Source organism: Anomaloglossus baeobatrachus, chromosome 7 (genome assembly GCF_048569485.1).
Source record: "Anomaloglossus baeobatrachus isolate aAnoBae1 chromosome 7, aAnoBae1.hap1, whole genome shotgun sequence".
NCBI classification, from domain to species: Eukaryota; Metazoa; Chordata; class Amphibia; order Anura; family Aromobatidae; genus Anomaloglossus; species Anomaloglossus baeobatrachus.
In genome coordinates this window covers 49491995-49514733 of record NC_134359.1, presented here as the reverse complement: position 1 = coordinate 49514733, position 22739 = coordinate 49491995, and the positions used below count along the sequence as shown (strand labels likewise).

At 40.2% G+C, this 22739-nt stretch overlaps 1 protein-coding gene across 5 annotated transcripts in view; it reads left to right on the top strand.

The window, feature by feature from the left end:
• The window catches only part of LOC142245033 (sodium channel protein type 2 subunit alpha-like), a 295688-nt gene extending 275264 nt beyond the window's left edge, over positions 1 to 20424 (top strand). For all 5 annotated transcript variants that reach the window (XM_075317276.1, XM_075317273.1, XM_075317275.1 and 2 more), the window contains exons 22-27: positions 5803 to 6084; positions 6893 to 6946; positions 8657 to 8794; positions 11511 to 11615; positions 11712 to 11982; positions 17585 to 20424. In XM_075317276.1, the coding sequence (XP_075173391.1) occupies positions 5803 to 6084; positions 6893 to 6946; positions 8657 to 8794; positions 11511 to 11615; positions 11712 to 11982; positions 17585 to 18780 (2046 nt within the window). In that variant the 3' untranslated portion in view covers positions 18781 to 20424. The remainder of the gene's footprint in view (positions 1 to 5802; positions 6085 to 6892; positions 6947 to 8656; positions 8795 to 11510; positions 11616 to 11711; positions 11983 to 17584) is intronic.
• The last annotated feature ends 2315 nt before the right edge of the window (positions 20425 to 22739 follow it).

Here is a 22739-nt window from a genome sequence, read left to right as displayed (position 1 = left end):
AAGGTAATAAAAAGAGGTCCGTGTTATACTCCGGTGGTGTCTTACTGGAGGGGGGGGCAGCAACAGGTGTGGAGCGGGGTCATAGGAGGCAGGGGCAGTGCTAGAGTAGGACGATACTGCATGCACTGTGGTGGTGGCTGTGGTGTCTGCGGTGAGAGCTGTGCTAGTTGCGGTGGGGGCTGTGATGACTGCGCTGGGGCTGTGATGGCTGCGGGTGCCATGTTGGCTTTGTAGAGTGAGGCGGTGCGGCGGGTGTCCCAGATGCTCTGTCGGCGGTGCGGGCATCAAAGAAATGGCACCTGGAGTTGACACGTATGCAGATTGAGCTCCTGGCTCAATGACAAGTCGAGATCTTATCTGTGTACGCACCACCTCCGCTGCTGGGAGATCAATGGGCCAAAGACTGCACATGTGCAGATGAGGTCTTGAACCAAGAGCTCCATCTGCGCATGTGCCGACTCTGAGTGCCATTATTTGAAGCCCACAGCCCACACCACCGACAGAGCATCTGGGACACCCGCGACAGCGCTCAGCTCCACACAGCCAGCACCACACCTGCAGCTAGCACAGCCCCCACCGCACCCAGCACAGCCCCCACCGCAGCCAGCACAGCCCCAACAGCAGCCAGCACAGCACCCATTCTCCATCTCCCAGTAAACTTCATTCGGATTATAAGATGCACCTCTCATTTTCCTCCCTAATTTTTGGGAGGAAAAGTGCATGTTGTAATCCGAAAAATACGGTAAGTGTAATGGTAATGTATACTTAATATTAGTACTGAAATATACAAAAAAAAAATCAAAACATTAATACAATTTATTTTTTAAGCCTCTAACTGGGCATATGATCACATTTTAAGTACTATGGCAGCCTATATAGCATCTTTTGAGTAGAAGAAAAAAAAATTAGATTTTTTTTCTTTCTAAACATAAGAATTATTTAAACACATTATTACATGAATTGTTTTGTTTCAATTGTGGGCTTTGTTACATTCCATTTAGCTTAAGCCTGATGGTTTTATATGCAGTATACCAGCATGGAATTCTGTGATTTCCTCTCTATAAAATATATGTCACAAGATCTTACAAAGTCACAGTAAGTACTCCACATCATTCCTGTAAATAGTATGAAACTAATCCAGAAAATACTGTACATGGACACTCTATACTGGCGTCACAATCCTAAACATAGATTAAGAGGGTTTTCCAGGATTACAATGTTGATGGCCACTCCAGTCTAAGGCGGGCTTTGCACGTTGCGACATCGCAAGCCGATACTGCGATGTTGCACGCGATAGTCGCCGTCCCCGTCGCAGGTACGATATCTTGTAATAGCTGGCGTAGCGAACATTATCGCTACGCCAGCTTCACATGCACTCACCTGCCCTGCGACCGTCGCTCTAGCCGGCGATCCGCCTCCTTCCTAAGGGGGTGGGTCGAGCGGCGTCATAGCGACGTCACACGGCAGGCGGCCAATAGTGGCGGAGGGGCGGAGATGAGCAGGATGTAAACATCCCGCCCACCTCCTTCCTTCCGTATAGCCGGCGGCGACAGGTAAGGAGATGTTCCTCGCTCCTGCGGCTTTACACACAGCGATGTGTGCTGCCGCAGGAACGAGGAACAGCATCGTACCTGTTGCGGCAGCGTAATTATGAAAAAGTCGGAGCCTGCACCGATGATACGATAACGACGCTTTTGCGCTCGTTAATCGTATCATCTAGGATTTACACACAACGATGTCGAAAGTGACGCCGGATGTGTGTCACTTTCGATTTGACTCCACCGACATCGCACGTGCGATGTTGCAACGTGCAAAGCCGCCCTAAGGCTAAATTCTCAACAAGCAAAAACACAGCGGATTTTCCACTGGGTATTCGTTTGCAAAAAAAACCCAAACGTTGCATTTTACAGTGCCAGCATAGTACATGAGAGCTGTAAAAATCGTATACCATTGCTGCAAAATATATCCAAAGCGTAAATTGACAGGGGCTGCAGGTTTGACATCTGCAGAATATCAACTTATGCTTGCAAATGCTGGTGCGAACTACACTCCTTTGTGATGCAAAGGATTAAATGTGCGACTACTCCGTTGCTTCTTTGCAATTATATCCAGCACTGCAGAAGGTCTGCAGTGGAAATGTTTTGTGTGAGCGTAGCATAATACAACCCTGCCTTCTCAGCAGTTGGAAGGGAGGATGTTGCTCATGCGAGCGCTGCAGCCTTTACATTATTGATACTGCTTCGTCTACCTGCACGCCATTCACCGTCTCGCGTCCTGCTTAGAGATGAGTAAAAGGAATTGAATTCTTCTTGAATTTTACATAAACTTTCATTCGCCTAGATCCAGATTTTTTTGTAATTTACTTCCAGGCAGATGCAGATTCAGCAACTTGGAAGACATTTTTCTGAACTGAGCCATCAAAAGGTTTTCAAAAGAATCCTAATACCGTCTTGCTGCTCGTCTCTCCACTTCTCACGGTCACCCATCCGGTCCTTGTCAAAACTTCTGATCATGACTAGTGATGAGTGAGTGTGATCGCCACTCTTCGTTACTCGATCGAGCATTGGAGTGCTCAGGTACTTGCGGTGATCGGTCGAGTATCTCAGGTGCTCTGATATTTTGACTCCCCTCTCTTAGATGTCACACCCTGAACCACCACTGAAGGTTGAACATGTAGTTGCACTCTTGCATTACCCTATACAAATTCTCTGCAGCCAGAGCACCTTCATCTCATTCTGATCTAATCTAAACTCTTGAAGAGCCTGGGGAGTGGTTTAGTACACGCATATAGCGCTCTCACTTACTTTCCCTTTGTTGGATTTTCATCTCAAATCTTGATATAAGATAAAAAGAGCCAATTTTTTCACTTCCTTGGACCATTATGTCCGTATTTCCGATATACAGTATTGCAAGGTATACCACCTTATAAGCTGCCTTTACTTTGATGCAACAACCGTTGCCTAGCAAAAACCTCAATTATTGACTGTGTTTTAGAATGTTCTTGACAAAGACCTAAACTAAGGTTGAAACGTTGGACTTTTCTATACACAAGTTAAATAAAATATACCTCAAAAATACGACTTTTTTCTCTTATTCTTGGAGTGTGCCGGAGCTTTGTGCTTTATCTGATATTTTGCCCGTGAAACAAAGACCACAGAGCACAGGCTTGCTTCACTGCATGATGTGTGCAGGCACCCCCAAGGAGAGCCACTCCCAGTCTGTGTCCGACATTGGATGCTGTTTTTATGCTAACCGCTTGATCAAGCATTCGGGTGCCCAGGTACGCTTGGTGCTCTGCCCAGTAGCAGCTGCTTACAGTCTATGAATGGCTCTCACTGGGAGTTGAAACAATGTTTTAGGATGTAGTGTATCAAAAGAAAAAACCCCACCATCCATCTCCCGGAAATGCTCTGTTGATGACTGGCTGCATGTGGGAAGAGAGACGATTTGCCCAATCATTGACTTCCATTATACTATTTAGTTGAGTTGAGCACTTACAGAGCGCCTGATCTTCTTGAATCGATTTCCAAGCTTGCCCATCCTTAACCATGACACATGTGATATAATTCTGTTGTGACCTTCTGGACCTCATCATAGCCGGAAGTCTCAGGCTAACATGAGAGGCATGAGGATTACAGCACTTACAACGGTGATAACAAGAGGTGGTGAGGGCTAGACAAGTGATGGTGAGGAGTGGAGACTCAGGAGAGATGAGCAGTAAGGTGAGTAAAAATGTTTTGGTTTTTCTTACATCTTTTATTAACTATGTTATGGGGTCTGGAGAGACCCTAGGCCAAAATAAGAAGACATAGAACATCAGCTCACCCACTTCAACGGAGGATGTCACAACCGGTGCACGAAGCCGCCCTGGCCTTGGACAGAATCTTGCAGAGAAGAAAGAAATGGGATTATACATAAATAAGGTGTCTTTTTGCCGAAACGCATAGGTTATCATCCACTGTCTGTATCATGGTGGTTCACTTCTAGCTCCATAATTGTTTTTATTAATTTTTAGTATAAACTTTTTTATAATCTACTCACCTGTCCCTTACGTGGATGCTGGAGACTTCCCCTTTCTTTCTAGACCAAAATAAGGGGCACTTAATCCGTAGAGAATACATTCCCTATAAATCAAATTTCTCAAGAAAATTCATACAAACAGGTAAATTCAAATCCTGCCTTATCCGCTCACCTGTAGTCTTGCAGCGTTGTCCTATTAGCTTCAATACCAAGAGTTAAGGCCCCGTTACACGCAACGACATCGCTAACGAGATATCGCTGGGGTCATTGAATTTGTGACGCACATCTGGCGTCATTAGTGACATCATTGCGTGTGACACGAGCGACCGCTAACGATCCCAAGTACCACAAATATTATTGATTGTTGACACGTCGTTCATTTCCCAATTATTTTTAATCTTCTTGGACGCTGGTTGTTCGTCGTTCCTGAGCCAGCACACATCGCTATTTGTGACACCCCAGGAACGATGAACAACAGCTTACCTGCGTCCTCCGGCAACAAGGTGGGAGTGACTTAATGCGGCTGCTCTCCGCCCCTCTGCTTCTATTGGTGGCCTGCTGTGTGACGTTGCTGTGACGCCGCACGAACCTCCCCCTTAGAAAAGAGGTTGTTTGCCGGCCACAGCGACGTCGTTAGTAAGGTATGTGCGTGTGACGCGCTCTACGAATATTGTCCGCCACAGGCAGCGATTTGTCCGTGACGCACAAACGACGGGGGCGGGTGCTTTCACGAGTGAAATCGCTAGCGATGTCGCTGCATGTAAAGTGACCTTTAGACCTCTACCGATTTGATAATTATGGCTTACCCAAAGATGCACCATCAGTATTATGACTTTGGAAAACCCCTTTAATCTTTACATTTTCATAGCTAATATAATTGGTATTATGATCTTTGTTACTGTTGATTTGAATTTATGCAAACTGAATACTTTTTTTTAATAATTCAAAAATTTAAATTTAAAAACACAAAAAAGGAAATGAAAAGAATCGAATAATTTTGTATAGAATTTTGACATTAAATTTAGACAAAATGGTTGAAGACTGAAGTTTGAAATTAAGTCCGGTGAAATACCAAATGGAAATGGTTCTCTTTGCTAAGAATGTTTCCATGCACAGAATGGAATAATAGTCTTCGTGAATATATCACTGCTGCCTGCCTAGCTTCCAACCCATCATTAGCTGGCTACTAGATTTAGTGGTTTGCGAATAGATCATGTTAAAAATTTGCTTGCACTAGGAAGTTTGATGACCTAACATTTTATCACCTGCATGCTTCTATTATTCCATCTATAGAATATTCTATCAATCATATCATATGTCATATAATTCTGTATTTTAAAGCACAATATATATTTAATTTATATCATTACTTTATTTTCTTCTTTTGTTTTAAAAATATATTTGCATACGTGTTAACATTTTTTTCATTCATTATTTGATTTTTTTTAAGTTTTCAAATCTGTAGTTAATAAGGTAATTTTTTTTTTTCAATTTGTGTTCTATTTTCTTTCAAAAACAATATACGTATGAACAATGGTTATTGATTATTTTACCCCCAAAATATTTTTTTTTAGCTCTTTTTGCAAATTCTCTACCTTCTTTATCTTTCCATTTAATTATTCATTCTCTTACACTTTGCTTGTGCTTCATTTCATCATCATACTTTGTAATTTTTTTTTTCATAATTTTTTTTTTTTTACTTTTGTTTCTATCCCACTATCATTTAGCATAATTGATGGAAACTCATACTAATATGTATTTCCCCTCTCAATTCTATACCAGGTGGTTGTTAATGCCCTTATAGGCGCCATTCCTTCCATCATGAACGTGCTGCTGGTTTGTCTAATTTTTTGGCTAATTTTCAGCATTATGGGAGTCAACATGTTCTCTGGCAAATATGGCTACTGCATAAATGTCACTACAGAAGAATACTTTTCTACTGACGAAGTTAATAACAAATCAGACTGTTTTCTACTTATAAATCAAAACGAATCCGCAAGATGGAAAAATGTCAAAGTGAACTTTGACAATGTTGGCTTTGGCTACCTTTCTTTACTTCAAGTGGTAAGACATTTTTTTTGTTGGCTTCACATAACTCCTTTTCATTTGCCCCATCAGAATACATGAACATCATAGAGGTCTGCCCTCTTTAATGATAAAACTGAACATGTAATCAAGTATACTGTATCATATTTGTACTTTATCTAGGTATTGTTCATTTATGACCCATGGACATGTCAGCAGTGTTCCCATGTGATCAGTCTGTTTTCTCATGTACTATGTTTTATATCCTTAAAGGGAATCTGTAAGCAGGTTTTTGCTTTGTAATTCAAGGGAAGCATGATGTAGGGGCAAAGACCCTGACTCCAACGATGTATCACTTACTGCACTGCTTGCTGTAGTTTTCATATAATCCCTTTTTTTTGTTACAGATGTAGCAGAGGTCATAATGCTGAGCTGTGTATAACCCCGCCCACACACCTGATTGGCAGCTTCCTGTATACAAGCTGCAAATCAGACGTGGGGGCGGGGTTACACATATCAGCTGGACTGGCCTGCAATCTAGTCTTCTAGTGACAATCTACTGCTTATAAAACATTGATTTTATTAAAACCACAACACATAGCCTAGTAAGTAACACATCCTTGGAATCAGAATCTCTTTCCCTACAATATTTTGTGCTCAGATAAAATAGCAGAAACATACTGACAGATTCCCTTTAAACTCTACTTAGAGAAGATCTCGTTCTATTACTTTCAGCATATTTTTTTAATGTAAATATTTTATTTAAAAAGTCGTTAGACCATCTTTTGGATTAATATTTTTACATTTTAAAAGTATTATATTTTAATTTATTTAATCAATTTTATAGGCAACATTTAAAGGTTGGATGGACATTATGTATGCTGCAGTTGATTCAAGAAAGGTGAGTTTGCACTAACATAGGTTACATAAATATATATATATGTTATGGATGAGAAAACCAATTCAAATACATTTTGAATTTCCCAAAATTTGCAGAATCTAGCAAATTCAAATTTGTGGGGATTCTATTTGATCAAATCCAGCATAATGGCCATTGAGTTGCCATTTTTCTAGATTCGTATGGGCTAGATGTTCTTCACTCTTTGCCACTTTTGGTGGTATGTGACATAGAGTGAAGAGAAGACTGGAGCAGGTGCCTTTGGTAGTGGGTGGATGACCAACGGGAAACTGCAGGGCTGAGGAAAAGCTTCCCAACCAATTAATTCAAAGCATAATAAACTATTTTTTTATGGCAATCAGATCTAATTTGACATTAAAAAAAATCTAAAACATTAGATGCAAATTAGTTTTCTTAGTCAAATTTGAATTACTTTGCCAAATTTGAATTATCACGAATTCACTGATCCTTCATCGTAAAAGACCTTATCATCTTCTTAGGTAAAATTGAAAAGTGCTTATAAGAGAAAGCAACTTTGCAATTTACTCTTCTTAAATATCCTCTTTTCAAGAGCAGAAGGATTTTCATTTTATTACCTAGGATGCCAGGTACCAAGGGGGACAGTGATGATCACATCTGTAAGGTTCTGTGGAATTATTGGTGCTATATAAGTGTTCCATAAATAAATTAAACTGTTTAAAGGGAACCTGTCAGGTGCAATTTGCACCCAGATCCATGAGCAGTTCTTGGTGGATATTGCTAATCCCTGCCTAACCGCCCCTGTATCTAGTAGCATAGCTAAAAAGATCTCTAGAAAAAGTATTTCTTAAGATCCTTTATGATATGCTAATAAGGCCAGCCACTTGTCGCAAGGGCGTTACATCCCTTGGCTAGTTGACCCCCTTAGCATGTAAGGACACCCCTGTGGACATACTAACATGCTAATGAATGTGCAGAGTCAGAAGCATGGTCGCGCTCACCTCTGCTGCCATCGCCCCCGACGCTGGATTTCGGCTCAGTGTGCATGATCCCCGGACATTCGGTCATGTGTACTATGAAGCCAGGTGTACGTGTCCCGGCTTCAAACTGGTTTAGTGCGCATGACCGGAAGTTTGGGGATCATGGGCACTGACCCTATACTCAGGGTTCTGGAGTGGTGGCAGCAGACACATGTATGCGTGTCACTGCCAATGATGATGCTGGGCAATGGACATTGAATAGCATGTTAGCAGGACCCTATGGGCGGGCTAACATGCAAAAAAGGGTGGAAAGAGCACAGGATCTAACTCCCTTGCGACTAGTCACTGTGCACTTTAGCATATCATAAAGGATATTTAGAAATACTCTTACTAAAGATCTCTTTATCTATACTACTAGATACAGGGACGGTCAGGCAAGGATTAGCAGTATGCACCCAGAACGGCTTGTGCTTCTGGGTGCATATTGCACCAGACCGGTTCACTTTAATATAGAGAAACAGCAAAGTAACTCATTTAAAATTATCCTAGCAATCATATGCCCTAGTGGTGAACAAATTGATTCTATGTGAATCGAATTTGTATTGAATTTTAGGAAATGAGCGAATTTGAACAATTTGTAAATTGATCAAGACAAATTGCCCAAAATCACTGCCCGGGTTTTCCGCTAATGCTGTGCAGTTATTACACCACTTGTTCCGTTTCACTTTGACTCTTTTGTTATTTGGTTTTTCAGATGGAAGAGCAACCAAAGTATGAAGACAATCTGTACATGTATCTTTACTTTGTTATTTTTATCATCTTCGGATCCTTCTTTACACTCAACCTCTTCATTGGTGTCATCATTGATAATTTTAATCAACAGAAAAAGAAGATAAGTATTTCATATTTAATATTTTGTCACTGAACTCTATCAGCTCTAAATGACTCTCTAATCTCTTCCCTTACATGAATATACAGTTAGCCCAACTTTTAAAAACGCCTTCAATGTTGTACTTTAAAGATATGATTTTTTTTTTAATAGGTAGTAAAAGCGTATTATCGGGAAGCATATTATTTATACAATGTGTAGAATATGACTGACCATAGCATTCTTAATTGCTTTCCAAAATTTTGGGTTTCTTTGGATACAAAATATCACAAAGTCCTCCAATCTTGCCTAAGTTCACACTGTATTCAGGCTTTTCAAATGTTACTACCAAACATACAGTACGCTTCAGATATAGGTAACTGAATGCATGTATTTACCATTGACACCCATTAAAAAAAAGACCTTTCTGACATTGACGAGTGAAGTCAACCACACTTTCCAATATTGCTGAGACAAGGGCGACGTATGCAACCAAACGTACTGCAAAATTGCTCTCTTTTGTATAGGTTTGGTTATGGATAGAGATCAGTGGACCAGAAAAGTAAAGTTTGGTGTTCGCACTGAACACAGACTTTTCAAAACAATCAGTGTTCGAGTTCAGAATTTGCCGCTCGGGGGCAAAAACAGCATTATCAGATGTGGTCTGTACAAAAAAAGAAGAAAAAAACTCAGCCCACCCTCCCCCGGAAGGGATCTGTTTATGACTAGCTGCATGTGGGCGGAGAGCCAAACTGCCCAAATCAGTAACTTCCAATGAGGTTCAGGTCAAGTCCGAGTCCAGAACTGAACTTTATCTAAAGTTTGGCTGAACCCGCCTAACCCGAACTTCAATGGATCTTTTCATCTCTAGTTTTAAGCATTTTAGACCTATGCTGAACCAACATGTACTTTATATCTTGTTCTGAAACCGGCATATTCCCATTTTATTGCACATATCCCCAGAACTGAACGATGCCTCTAGAAATTAAAATTGATAGGTACAAATTGTTGTATGTTTTCAGCTTCAATCATAATTGGGTTGGGCTGAAAATGTATACATTGTATATATAGGCTATGGAGAAGTTTGGCATGGAGAGCATTATTTTACATTACCTTTAGCAAAAAAAAATTGAGCTAAGTTTAAGTCGGTAGTCTTCATTCCTTCACTTAATTTTAGAACTCCTGACATGAAATTTTCAGACTGATACAAGTTTCAGATTTTTTATTTGGGTGAGTTTCTCTTCCAGTAATATAGGCTGGGTGAGAGGTTTGTGTGTATCCAGTGTGCTGTCTTCATTAGCTCTTATATCAGCACAGCTTCTATCCTGCACTTATTTCCTTATTATGTGCTTTCCTATTTGTCTACAGCTTGTTTTCTCTCCCATCCCTGTACATACATTTTCCCACCTCTACACTGTTGCGAGATATGTACAACCCCCTCTCTGCTGCTACCGTATTTCCCCAAAAATAAGACACCGTCATACTTTTTTTGCCTCAAAAAATGTACTAAGGCTTATTTTCAGGTTAGGGCATATTCTCGAGGAAACACGATTGGGGGAAAGTTTACCCCCAAAAATGCATATCCCACTTCCCAGGAGAGTCCTTTTTACCAGACCCCAGGCATCTGCATGGCTCCCATGTCCTCCTGCGATCTTCGGCAAGCCTTCCCAGCAGCTATGCTCTACGCCATCCTCCCCTTCTTCTGGCCAAGACTTACATATATCAGTTCGCTCACACATACTCATGTGCACTCACACACACATCAGATCGCACACACACACACACACACACACCAGATTTTGTGATACCAATTGCATCCAGTTGGCAGAGAATCCTGGAACGCAATGCGGTGGAGCACGAGGACCTGGAATGGAACGCGTAGAGAACCTGTGGGTCTGTGTCTCTAAACTAATGTAAGGCTATGTAGTGACCTTCCCCCCAACTTGATAATTCCCAGTTGTCATTTCAAAGAGGAATTCGAGAAAAATGGCTCCATGTAGACTACATACTTCACAATCAGTATTTTGTGAAGAATGTAAGGCGGGCTTTGCACACTACGACATCGCAGGTGCGATATCGGTGGGGTCAAATCGAAAGTGATGCACATCCGACGTCGCAGTCGATATCGTAGTGTGGAAATCCTTTTAGATACGATTAACGAGAGCAAAAGCATCGTTATCATATCATCGGTGTAGTGTTCGACATTTCCATAATTTGGCAGCAGTGACAGGTACGATGTTGTTCCTCGTTCCTGCGGCAGCACACATTGCTGTGTGAGAAGCCGCAGGAGCGAGGAACATCTCCTACCTGCGTCACCGCGTCTAACACCAGCTCTGCAGAAGAAAGGAGGGGGGCGGGATGTTTACGTCCCGCTCATCTCTGCCCCTCCGCTTCTATTGGCCACCTGCCTTGTGACATCGCTATGACGCCGCACGACCCGCCCCCTTAATAAGGAGGCGAGTCGCCAGCCAGAGCGACGTCGCAGGGCAGGTAAGTGCGTGTGAAGATGCCGTAGCGATAATGTTCGCAACAGCAGCAATCACAAGATATCGTTGCTGCGACGGGGGCGGGGACTATGGCGCTCGACATCGCAGCATCGGCTTGCGATGTCACAGCGTGCAACGTACCCCTAAGAATTTGTGAAAATAGATGTGTCAGAAAGAAGCAGCAGATCCTTTTAACCTAACGTATAATCCATGAATTCTTTTGTCATAACCATGTTTGATTTTTTTCCCTATAATTCGGAGGTCAGGATATCTTCATGACAGAGGAACAAAAGAAATATTACAATGCCATGAAAAAGTTAGGATCAAAAAAACCACAAAAGCCTGTTCCAAGGCCTCAGGTGCGGCTTTCACCCTTGTAAACATAGAAAGTCAGAATGTTACAGTAAATTCTTCCCATTTCTGAAATTCATTGTATAATGTTTTTCCTATTTCAGAACAAATTTCAAGGTGCAGTCTTTGACTTTGTATCCATGCAACCCTTTGACATCACTATCATGGTTCTTATCTGCCTAAACATGGTGACGATGATGATTGAAACTGATGACCAAAGTGACGATATGGAGAACAACTTGTACTGGATTAATGCAGTCTTCATTGTTCTTTTTACTGGAGAATGTGTGCTCAAGCTTATTTCTCTCCGGCACTATTACTTCACAATGGGATGGAATATATTTGATTTTGTGGTTGTCATTCTTTCAATTGTAGGTAGGTATTTCTTGTAGGTATAAGCTTTGACAGTCATGGCCGAAAGTGTTGGAGAAAATTATTGCAATTACACATTTTGTAATACACGTTTGTTTCCTTTGTATGTTTTGGCACAACAAAAAAAAAGAGTGACAAAAATGCAAATTGAACATAATTTTACAAAAAAACTTAAAAATGGGCCAGACAAAATTGTTGCACCTTTCCAAAATTGTGGATAAACAACTTTGTTTCAAGCATCATTCAAACTCACCTGTGGCAAGTAATAGGTGAGGGCAATATGAAAATCACAACTTACCCCATATAAAAAGGGGAGAAGTTGAGTCAAGCATGTAGAACAGAAAAAGTGTCTGAGAACTTGAGAACCACAATTGTTGAAAAATATCAACAATCTCAAGATTACAAGTCTATTTCCAGATATCTTGACATTCCTTTGTCCTCATTATGCAACATAATCAAGAACTTTGCAACCCATGGCACTGTAACTAATCTCCGTGGTTGTGGACAGCAGAGAAAAATTGATGAAAGGTTGCAAAGCAGGATAGTCCAGATGGTGGATAATTAAGCAGCCCCAATCAAGTTCCAAACAAATTCAAGCTGCTCTGCAGGCACAGGGTACATCAGTATCAGCACAAACTATCTGTCCACATTTGAATGAAATTAAACGCTTTGGAGGAGACCCAGGAGGACCCCACAAAGCGGCATAAGAAAGCTAGACTGCAGTTTGCCAAATTGTACATGAATAAGCCAAAATCCTTGTGTGAAAGTATCTTGTGGAGAGATGAGACCAAGATAGAATGTTTTGGTAAAGCACTGTTCATTGAAAACAGAATGAGGCCTATAGAAAAAAAAGAGCACAGTACCTACAGTTAAATATCGTGGAAGATCAAAGATGTTTTGGGATTGTTTTGCTGCCTCTGGCACTGGGTGCCTAGACTGAATTAAAGACATCATGAAATCTGAAGACTATCAAAGGATTTTGAGTTTCAATGTAATGCCCAGTATCAGAAAGCTGGGTTTACGTCCCAGCAGGACAATGACCCCAAACATGCTTGAAGAAGCCCCCAGAAATGGATGGAAACAAAGTGCTGGAGAGTTCTGAAGTGGCAGCAATGAGTCCGGATCTGAATCCCATTGAACACCAGTGGAGAGATCTTAAAATTGCTGTTGGGAGAAGAGAAGACGCCTTCAAATGTGAGAGACCTTGGGCAGTTTGCAAAAGGAAGGCGGGCTTTGCACACTACGACATCGCAGGTGCCATGTCGGTGGGGTCAAATCGAAAGTGACGCACATCCGGCGTCGCAGTCGACATCGTAGTGTGCAAATCATTTTTGATATGATTAACGAGCGCAAAAGCGTCGTTATCGTATCATGGGTGTAGGGTCCGACATTTCCATAATGCTGGTGCAGCGACAGGTCCGATGTTTTTCCTCGTTCCTGCGGCAGCACACATCGCTGTGTGTGAAGCCGCAGGAGCGAGGAACATCTCCTACCTGCGTCCCGGCTGCAATGCAGAAGGAAGGAGGTGGGCGGGATGTTTACATCCTGCTCATCTCCGCCCCTTTGCTGCTATTGGCTGCCTGCCGTGTGATGTCACTGTGACGCCGCACGACCAGCCCCCTTAGGAAGGAGGCGGGTCGCCGGCCAGAGCGACGTCGCAGGGCAGGTGAGTGCATGTGAAGCTGGCGTAGCGATAATGTTCGCTACACCAGCAATCACAAGATATTGCTGCTGCGACGGGGGCGGGGACTATCGCTCTCGACATTGCAGCATCGGCTTGCGATGTCGCAGCGTGCAAAGTACCCCGAAGAGTCCATAATACCAGTCGAGAAGTGTATGAAGCTTGTGGATGGTTATAAGAAGTGATTGATTGCAGTTATTTATTCCAAATGGTGTTTAACCAAATATTTAGTTGAGAGTGCCAACAATTTTGCCTGGACTATTTTTGTGGTTTTGTGTGAAATTATGTGAAATTTACCTTTTTTTCCTCTGTTTTTTTTTTTTTTGTTCCAATACACACCAAGGGAAAAAATATGTGTATAACAAATCATATGTAATTGTAATCATTTTCTGGAAGAAATACTTAATTTTCTAGATCAATTTCAAGGTTGTCAACACTTTTTACCATGATTATATGTGGGACCTCAGAAAGCTATTTTTGTCTCTTGAAGAATTATAAAAATGACAAAACATTGTAATAAATATATACTATATAATTAGGTAGATTGAAGGGGCTTTACAATTGGGCACATTCAGAGGCAAGTTTTGTTTGTTTTCTTAAATTAAGGAGCACCTGTCACCAAGTTGAGTGTCCAGTTTTTTCCCTCATTTTTCATTATTTTTTTGTTACGTTTCTACAGATACGGGCCTTTTTATTTTGTGTTACTTTTATGGTCTTTAAATGATGGATGTTGCTCATTGGGTAATAATACAAGACAGCCCCAGAGGATCCTGTGAGCCATGCACCCCTGTTAAAGAGCATTAAAAAATAGCAATAAATATCTCAGTAACTGTATCTTGGATTTAATAAAAATAAAAAAAATACTTGGAGGAGGAGTGGTAAAAAAAAAGAAGGAAAACTGGCCATTTCTGACCCGTTGATGGATTTTCTTTAACCACTTCACTCCCGGGCGATTTTCCATTTTTCATTTTCATTTTTTCCTCCCTTTCTTCCGAAAGCCATAACGTTTTCATTTTATAAGGGCTTATTTTTTGCAGGACGAGTTGTACTTTTGAATGAAATTGTTAGTTTTACCATATTGTGTACTGGAAAATGGGGAAAAAATTCCAAGTGTGGTGAAATTTCAAAAAAGTGCAATTGCGCAATAGTTTTTGGGGTATTTTATTCACAGTGTTCACTATATGGTTAACCTGATGTGTCAGTATGAAGCCTCTTGTCAGTACAAATTCGTAGATACCAAACATGTATATTTTTCCTTTTATCTAAGGGGTTAAAAAAATTCAGATGGCAGGGTTTGTAACCCTTAGTAATTCTTCCCTAAACGATCTCTTAAGCTGATCTATGATCAAATTAAAGTTAAACTTTCACCTAGTGATAAATGTATTGCTGAGATAATTTAGAAGAGGACGAATAAAGGGTACTTCTCACATAGCGAGATCGCTGCTGAGTCACAGGTTTTGTGACGTACCAGTTACCTCATCAGCGATCTCGCTGTGTGTGACACTAAGCAGTGACCTGGCCCCTGCTGTGAAATCGCTGATCGTTACACACTGTTCTGGTTCATTTTTTGCTCTTAGGAGTCCTGCTGTGCAGCTTGCATCAGCGTGTTTGACAGTGAGAGACCAACGAGCGCGCTGGTAGCCAAGGTAAATATCGGGTAACCAAGCAAAGTGCTTTGCTTAGTAACCCAAAGTATACCCTGGTTACGTGTGAAGGGAGCCAGCGCTGGCAGCCTAAGAGCGGCGTACACTGGTAACGAGGGTACATATCGGGTATCCAAGTAAAGCGCTTTGCTTAGTAACCTGATGTGTACCCTAGCTACAAGCACAGCGTCGTTACACGGATCGCTGGTGGCTTGTGGCTGGTCGCTATGGTGATCTGCCTGATTCACAGCTCACCAGCGACCATGTAGTGACGCACTAACGATCCCTGCCTGGTTGTATCGTGGTCGGAATCGCTGCTAGGTCGTTTAGTGTGAGGGTACCCTAAAGCTTAGAGAGACACAGATATGAGAACAAGCTCATTATTTTAATTAGCCCAAAATACATGTATTTATGATAAAAAGACAAATGCTCCTGCAGGAGTTCATTAACTTGGTTGGCTGATTAAGATTAGATGAGATGCCATTATTTTTGTAATTCTTTAAAGAATCAAAAGACCATCAAGTTTAATCTGTAATCTCACAGTATTAAAGGGACTCTGTCAATAGCTTTCTGCAATGTAACATGCTGCAAGTGTTAAAACAGAGGTTTCAGCCCTGCCTCTGTTATCTCACAGTCTTATTTTATTTACCTGCAGTGTTAGCTTAAGCCTGTTATCGTTATCATTAGTGGGTCTCAGCAGCCCTTGAGCTGTAGTCAAACGCCGCCTCTTCTGTGATTAGCAGCTTCTCTCTATGGAAATGTACACTGAAAGCCTGGTGTGGGCAGGTGCAGCTCTCAGAGCTCTGCTACATACAAAATCTAAAATCTTTCACTGTCAGAACAGCTACAGTCACTAATCGAAGTGATACATCATTGAACTCAGGGCCTCTTTGCCTACATTATACTGCTCTCAGATGAGGTAGCAAAAATCTGCTGACAGATTCCCTTTAATTCAGATGAGGGATAAGAACCCTTATTAGACAATTGCCCAATTTTAGGGGCAAAATAATCCAACCGCAACAGCCCATTTAAAGTAACTAACTTGTTGTATCACCTCTTTCAAGCCAATTATCCAAACCACTCTTCCATCAAATTAATCATCGTGACATCCTGTAGCAGACTATTTGTAATCTTAATGATTTTCCAGTAATTCAGTTTAGTTTACCCTTAAAGGGTTATCCGCAACCTTCATAAATGAATATCGTCGGGTAAAGCAATTTTTTATTACAAATTTCATCAATTCTTGAATTATCAACACATTTCTTTTGTTTACAGCTTTGGAGACAGACCACTGCTAAAAAGCAGAACATGCGCAGTGCTTACAAGTTCTTTTCTAATGAACTTGTATGCACTGTTTTGAGTGTAGTGTTTACAAGTTGAACAGCAGTGGTCAATCTCCTGGGAAAACAAAAGTAAACAGAAGTAAAGTGTTAATATCTCAAGAATGCCTGCAAATTTTAATATGCAGTATATTGCAAAAATGTTTGTATTTACAAGAACTGTCTGAGAATATTTATCTAAGAAGATAGGAATAACCCTTTAATTTAGTGTGGTCCTGTACCTATGGACTTTCAACAAGTTATAGAGTACTAACCTTGTATTTGTAAATGTATCCATAATGTATGAAGTTGTAAATTGCATAAAGTAAAAGGGAGGATTTTATTAATGTTGTTAATTTAGTTAAATGTACAGTTTTGAAATGCTTTTACTTGTACATAGAATTATTTGGAAATCCATTCACATATGACATGACAAGACTATTTGTGAGGGTCTAGCAATCCAGATAGGCTTAAAGGGAATCTGTCAGAAGGTTTTTGCTACCTTATCTTAGAGCAGCATGTTGTAAGCAAAGAGACTCTGAATCCAATGATGTATTACTTAGATTACTGGCTGCAGCTGCTCTGACACAGTCAGTGCCTTTAGAATTAGCATATAGATGAGCCCAGAGATTGTGCATTGACAGTGAGGTGTCATTCACAGCAGGGGGTGTGTTGGACTGGTCTGCATGTGAATTCCTAGTCCAGTAATGGTAATCGCTAGGTTATAAAGCCTTTAGTATATGAAAGCAATAGCACACAGCCTGATAAGACAGGCACAGTTGAGCTTTGCTTTTTAACCCCTACAGCATGTTGTCCTCAGCTTACATAGCAAAAAACTGCTCACAGATTCCCTTTAAGTCAGTTTCAATTTGTTTGAGTGGTAGTGGATACATATGTAAGCATGACAAACAATTGCTTCACTGAAAATTCTCATTCCATTTTCTTTTCTTCTTTACCCATAGGAATGTTTTTGGCTGATCTCATTGAGAAGTATTTCGTGTCACCAACTCTGTTCAGGGTCATAAGACTCGCCAGAATAGGTCGTATCCTACGTCTTATTAAGGGAGCAAAGGGGATTCGTACTTTGCTTTTTGCGTTGATGATGTCACTTCCTGCATTGTTCAACATTGGTTTATTGCTTTTCCTGGTTATGTTTATTTATGCCATTTTTGGAATGTCCAACTTTGCTTATGTGAAGAAAGAAAGCGGCATCGATGATATGTTCAACTTTGAAACTTTTGGCAACAGCATGATTTGTTTATTCATGATCACAACTTCCGCCGGGTGGGATGGACTGTTGAATCCAATTCTTAATAGTAAATATCCAGATTGTGACCCGAAAGCAGAACATCCAGGGAGTTCTGTCAAAGGTGATTGTGGTAACCCGTCTGTTGGAATTTTCTTTTTTGTAAGTTATATCATCATATCATTTTTAGTGGTGGTGAACATGTACATTGCTGTCATTTTGGAGAATTTTGGTGTTGCTACCGAAGAAAGCGCTGAACCTCTAGGGGAGGATGACTTTGAGATGTTCTACGAAGTTTGGGAAAAGTTTGATCCGGGTGCAACACAATTTATTCAATATAGTAAATTAACTGACTTTGCTGATGCACTGGATCCACCTCTTCGTATACCAAAACCAAACCATGTACAGCTTATTGCAATGGATCTTCCTATGGTAAGCGGTGACAGAATTCACTGCCTTGACATCCTTTTCGCCTTTACAAAGCGTGTGTTGGGTGAAGGAGATGAAATGGATAATCTCAGAGCACCGATGGAAGAAAGGTTTATGGCCTCCAACCCTTCCAAAGCCTCTTACGAACCAATCACATCAACATTACGTAGAAAACAAGAGGAACAGTCTGCCGTTATTATCCAACGAGCTTTCCGAAGTTACCTTCTGAGGAAATCCTTAAAACGTGCTTCCTTTATGTACCATCAAGAGAAGGGCAAAGATGGCGATAGTTTAATAACACGGAAAGACATGTTGAGTGACCGACTCAATGGAAACTCCACCACAGATAAAGTAGATATCACTCCCTCCACTACTTCTCCCCCGTCCTATGACAGTGTTACAAAACCAGACAAAGAAAAACACGAAAAAGACAAAATAGAGAAGGAAGACAGGGGGAAAGACGTCAGGGAGCGTAAAAAGTAGTTTTTAACCTGGCAAACTGTTTACAGCCTGTGAACATTCTTTATGTCAGCAGGACTCCTTTCAGAGATTTATGCCAAACTGACAGTTCTTAAAAATTATGTACTTTTGGTCAGTGCCTACAATTCGACAGTGACCCCCTGTCAGGATCGGACTATAAAGACTGCTCAACAAACCTTGACTGGAGGTTACTGTTTTAACCACTTCACTGCTATAGAGGCTCGCAAAGGCATCACATGGATGCTTTGCCGGTCCCTGCGGAAGTAAAGGGGTTAATTTCCCAGCTGACACTGCTGAAGGGGATAGTCAAAATGGCTACTCAGACTGTCCGGAATGGGGACCATTTTGTGGGATACAAATCCTATTGTTTTTTTTTGTGTGTTGAACACTTTAGTAAACTACTTGTATCCACTGTTTGCATTTCAACTGCCATATTTGCCATATGTTTACAAGTTCTATGTTTATGGATTCATCATTTTTTTGAATTCATAGGTTCTCTACGATTATATGCGACTATTTTTGTAAATTGGGTTTTATGTTGGGAAGGAGCTGATAATTACCACTTTAAAGGTATGAGGACCAGGCGTTCTTCAATATCTTTCTCTATTACATATATGAAGAAAACTGATTGCATGAAAGCATGCCAGGCTCATAGGTCATGCATGGGAAAAAATAATAAAAAATAGCGATACAAAAAAAAAATATCATTATCAAGTGACACTTATTGTTGGGGTGCTTAACTGTTCATGCCGTGTCACAGCCGGAAAAAAAATGTGCCTGTTTTGTCCCTTCGAAAATCCCACATCTAAGGACAGATGGATTCACGATTTATGCAACCACCAGATACAAATCCGCAAGATCTTAGTGCCAGGAGGCATAGATTATCAAATTTCTTTAACCGGTAGCACAGGTTGACCCCCAAAAATTACAAAAATTACAGTTTTTTAGGCTTTCTCCTGCATTGTTATGATTATTTTGGCCATCTTCAGCTTGTCAGCGAGGTTGACATTGTACAAGCCAATGGAAATGCCTATGTTATGGTATGTAAATAGTTCCTTTACTACGTTGGTGGATGTTTGAGCAAGAAAATAATGGTTTGGGCACAGTATTTATTGCATCAAATATGTACCACAATATGTGTAGTTTGCAAGCTTTTGGAAAAAAAAATATAGAAATATTCTGTACCAATATAAATAGTTTGGACGCTATCACAGGTGCATGTTTGTATTGCCAGGGCTGCTTATGATATTTTATTTCCCCACCATCCAGCAGTATATATTATGGAAAGCCATATGTCAATGGTTGAGTAAGACAAATTTTTCAAAAATAACTCATTTCTTTATTAATCCTTTTTTTTCTTTTTTTTTTTTTTTTGCTTCTGCTCTGCAGTCTTTAAAGGATTAAGCAATAGTTTGCAGTTATTTTCCTTTTTTTGTTCCCTCTTTTTTGTTGTATTATTTTAGGATTCGTTTTCGTTCAGATTTGATTGGATGTGTTGCAAGACTGCGTTAAAGGATACAGAGGTTTTTAGGAAGAAGAAAATTAAAAAAAAATCTATAAATACTGTAAATATTCATTTAGCTTTATTTTTCAGCATTTTGTACATAACAAGAATAGATGAAAAAAAAAAACAAAAAAAAAAAATAACCTAAACTTCAGGGGTTAATGTTGTGGTCACTTTTGTTACTTGCCCATGCTTAGCACTATTAAATTGGAGACCTTTGCAAATAAAAATGACAAAGAAAGTTGTAAATTTGCTATTTTTATTATAATTCCTTTTTTTTTTGTTTTGTTTTGTTTTTTTCTTTTTTTTTTATTCTTTTTTTTTGGTGCACCCCTGCTGATTGCGGAAGTAAGTGTGTAAAAATATGGGACCACAGCTCGCACAATGAAACCACATGTATGTTGATGACAGACGTAACACCAGGCAAAACATTTTTGCAGGGACTGTGAGAAATGCCTGCATCAGGGATTTAATTTTTTTCAACACCGGTTCCCCAGAAATGCTTGACCAGCAAGTTATTTCAGGAAGGGCTAGCTGAAAGGGTTAAATATATATATTTATATATATATATATATTATATACATTTTCAATCATTTACATAAGGCTTGGACATATTGTTGCTCTCTGGCATCCATTTTACTGAGCAAACGTTGGGCGTTGGTCATTTTGTGGGCCAAGGAAATGTGGGCTACCGGGTACCGATGATGTCCCAACAACTTGGTCGAATGAAGACCTGTATAGATACTAATTGATAAGAGGCCCCTTTTATGATGGAGCACAAAAAAAACTTTTTCTGAGTGATATCTAAAGTGCCTAATGGATTTTGTAATCTATATTCTTCGAAATATCAGTTTAAGGAAATCCACTACATTCTGGTAGTATTACCGAGTGTCTAAAGGGTAGAGTACACTATTACAACATATTTTTATAGCTTTGAAGCACCTAAAATCTAAAAAAAATTAAAAATGGAGCAACTTTGTCAATGTTAAACATAACAGTATGGGTCTACAGCTCCCATGCAGACCTATGTGTCTCCATGGTAGCAGACTACAGATAAATTCTCTGTGGTATGATCCTCCCCTCCCACCTGTACTTTAATTTTTGATTACATACAATCTTGAGGTCAGTAATAAGAATCGAACAGATCAAAGGAAGTATGACAGGATCTGACTACACTGGGTCTGTTTGTAGTCTGTTACCATGGAAACATGGAAAACTTTTCATAAGGGCTGTATATGTATGGAAAGTAGCTTCACTTTTTTATATTATATACTTTGGGGTGACACAAAAAATTGGTTGCAATGGTGGATATACCCCTTAAGACTTCAAGGACAGTTCTTATCAGCATTTACTATGTTACCGATTTTCACGAAGTTAACAAGAGTGCAACGAGCTAAATCAGTAATACAGTGAGGCCTAACCGTACAGCTATGGCTATATAAGTGACTGTTGAAATTTCGGGCTATGCTCACATGACCAGATAGTTGTTTTTAAATGACTGTTGAAATTTTGGGTTATGCTCACATGACCAGATAGTTGTTTCTAAGCCACTGCTGAAATTTTGGGCTATCCTCACATGGTCAGATAGTTGGTTTTAAGCCACTGCTGAAATTTTTGGCTATGCTCACTTGACCAGATAATTGTTTCTATCCGAATGCTGAAAGTTTGTCCTATGCTTACATGACCTGATAGTCGTTTTTAAGCAATTGCTGACATTTTGGGCTATGCTCACATGACCAGATAGCTGTTTCTAAGTGACTCCTGAAATTTTAGGCTATGCTCACATGACCAGATAGTTGTTTCTAAATAACTGCAGATATTTGTTTCTAACCGAATGCTGAAAGTTTGGGCTATGCTATCATGACCAGATAGTTGTTTTTAAGCAATTCCTGACATTTTGGGCTATGCTTACATGACCAGATAGTTGTTTTTAAGCAATTGCTGACATTTTGGGCTATGCTCACATGACCAGATAGTTGTTTCTAAGTGACTCCTGAAATTTTAGGCTATCCTCACATGACCAGATAGTTGTTTCTAAATAACTGCTGAAATTTTGGGCTATGCTCACATGCCCAGATATTTGTCTCTAAGCGACTGCTGAAATTTTAGGTTATGCTTACATGACCAGACAGTTGTTTTTAAGTGATTGCTGATATTTTGAGCTATGCTCACATGACCAGATAGTTGTTTCTAACCGAATGCTGAAAGTTTGGGCTATGCTTACATGATCAGATAGTTGTTTTTAAGCAATTCCTGACATTTTGGGCTATGCTCACATAACCAGATTGTTGTTTCTAAGTCACTGCTGAAATTTTGGGCTATGCTCACATGGCCAGATAGTTGTTTCAAAGCAACTGCTGAAATTTTGGACTATGACCGCATGCCCAGATTTTTAGCTCATGGAAACAACTGACAGCATTCGGACCAATGCATTTCAATTGGGCTGGTCAGATGACTT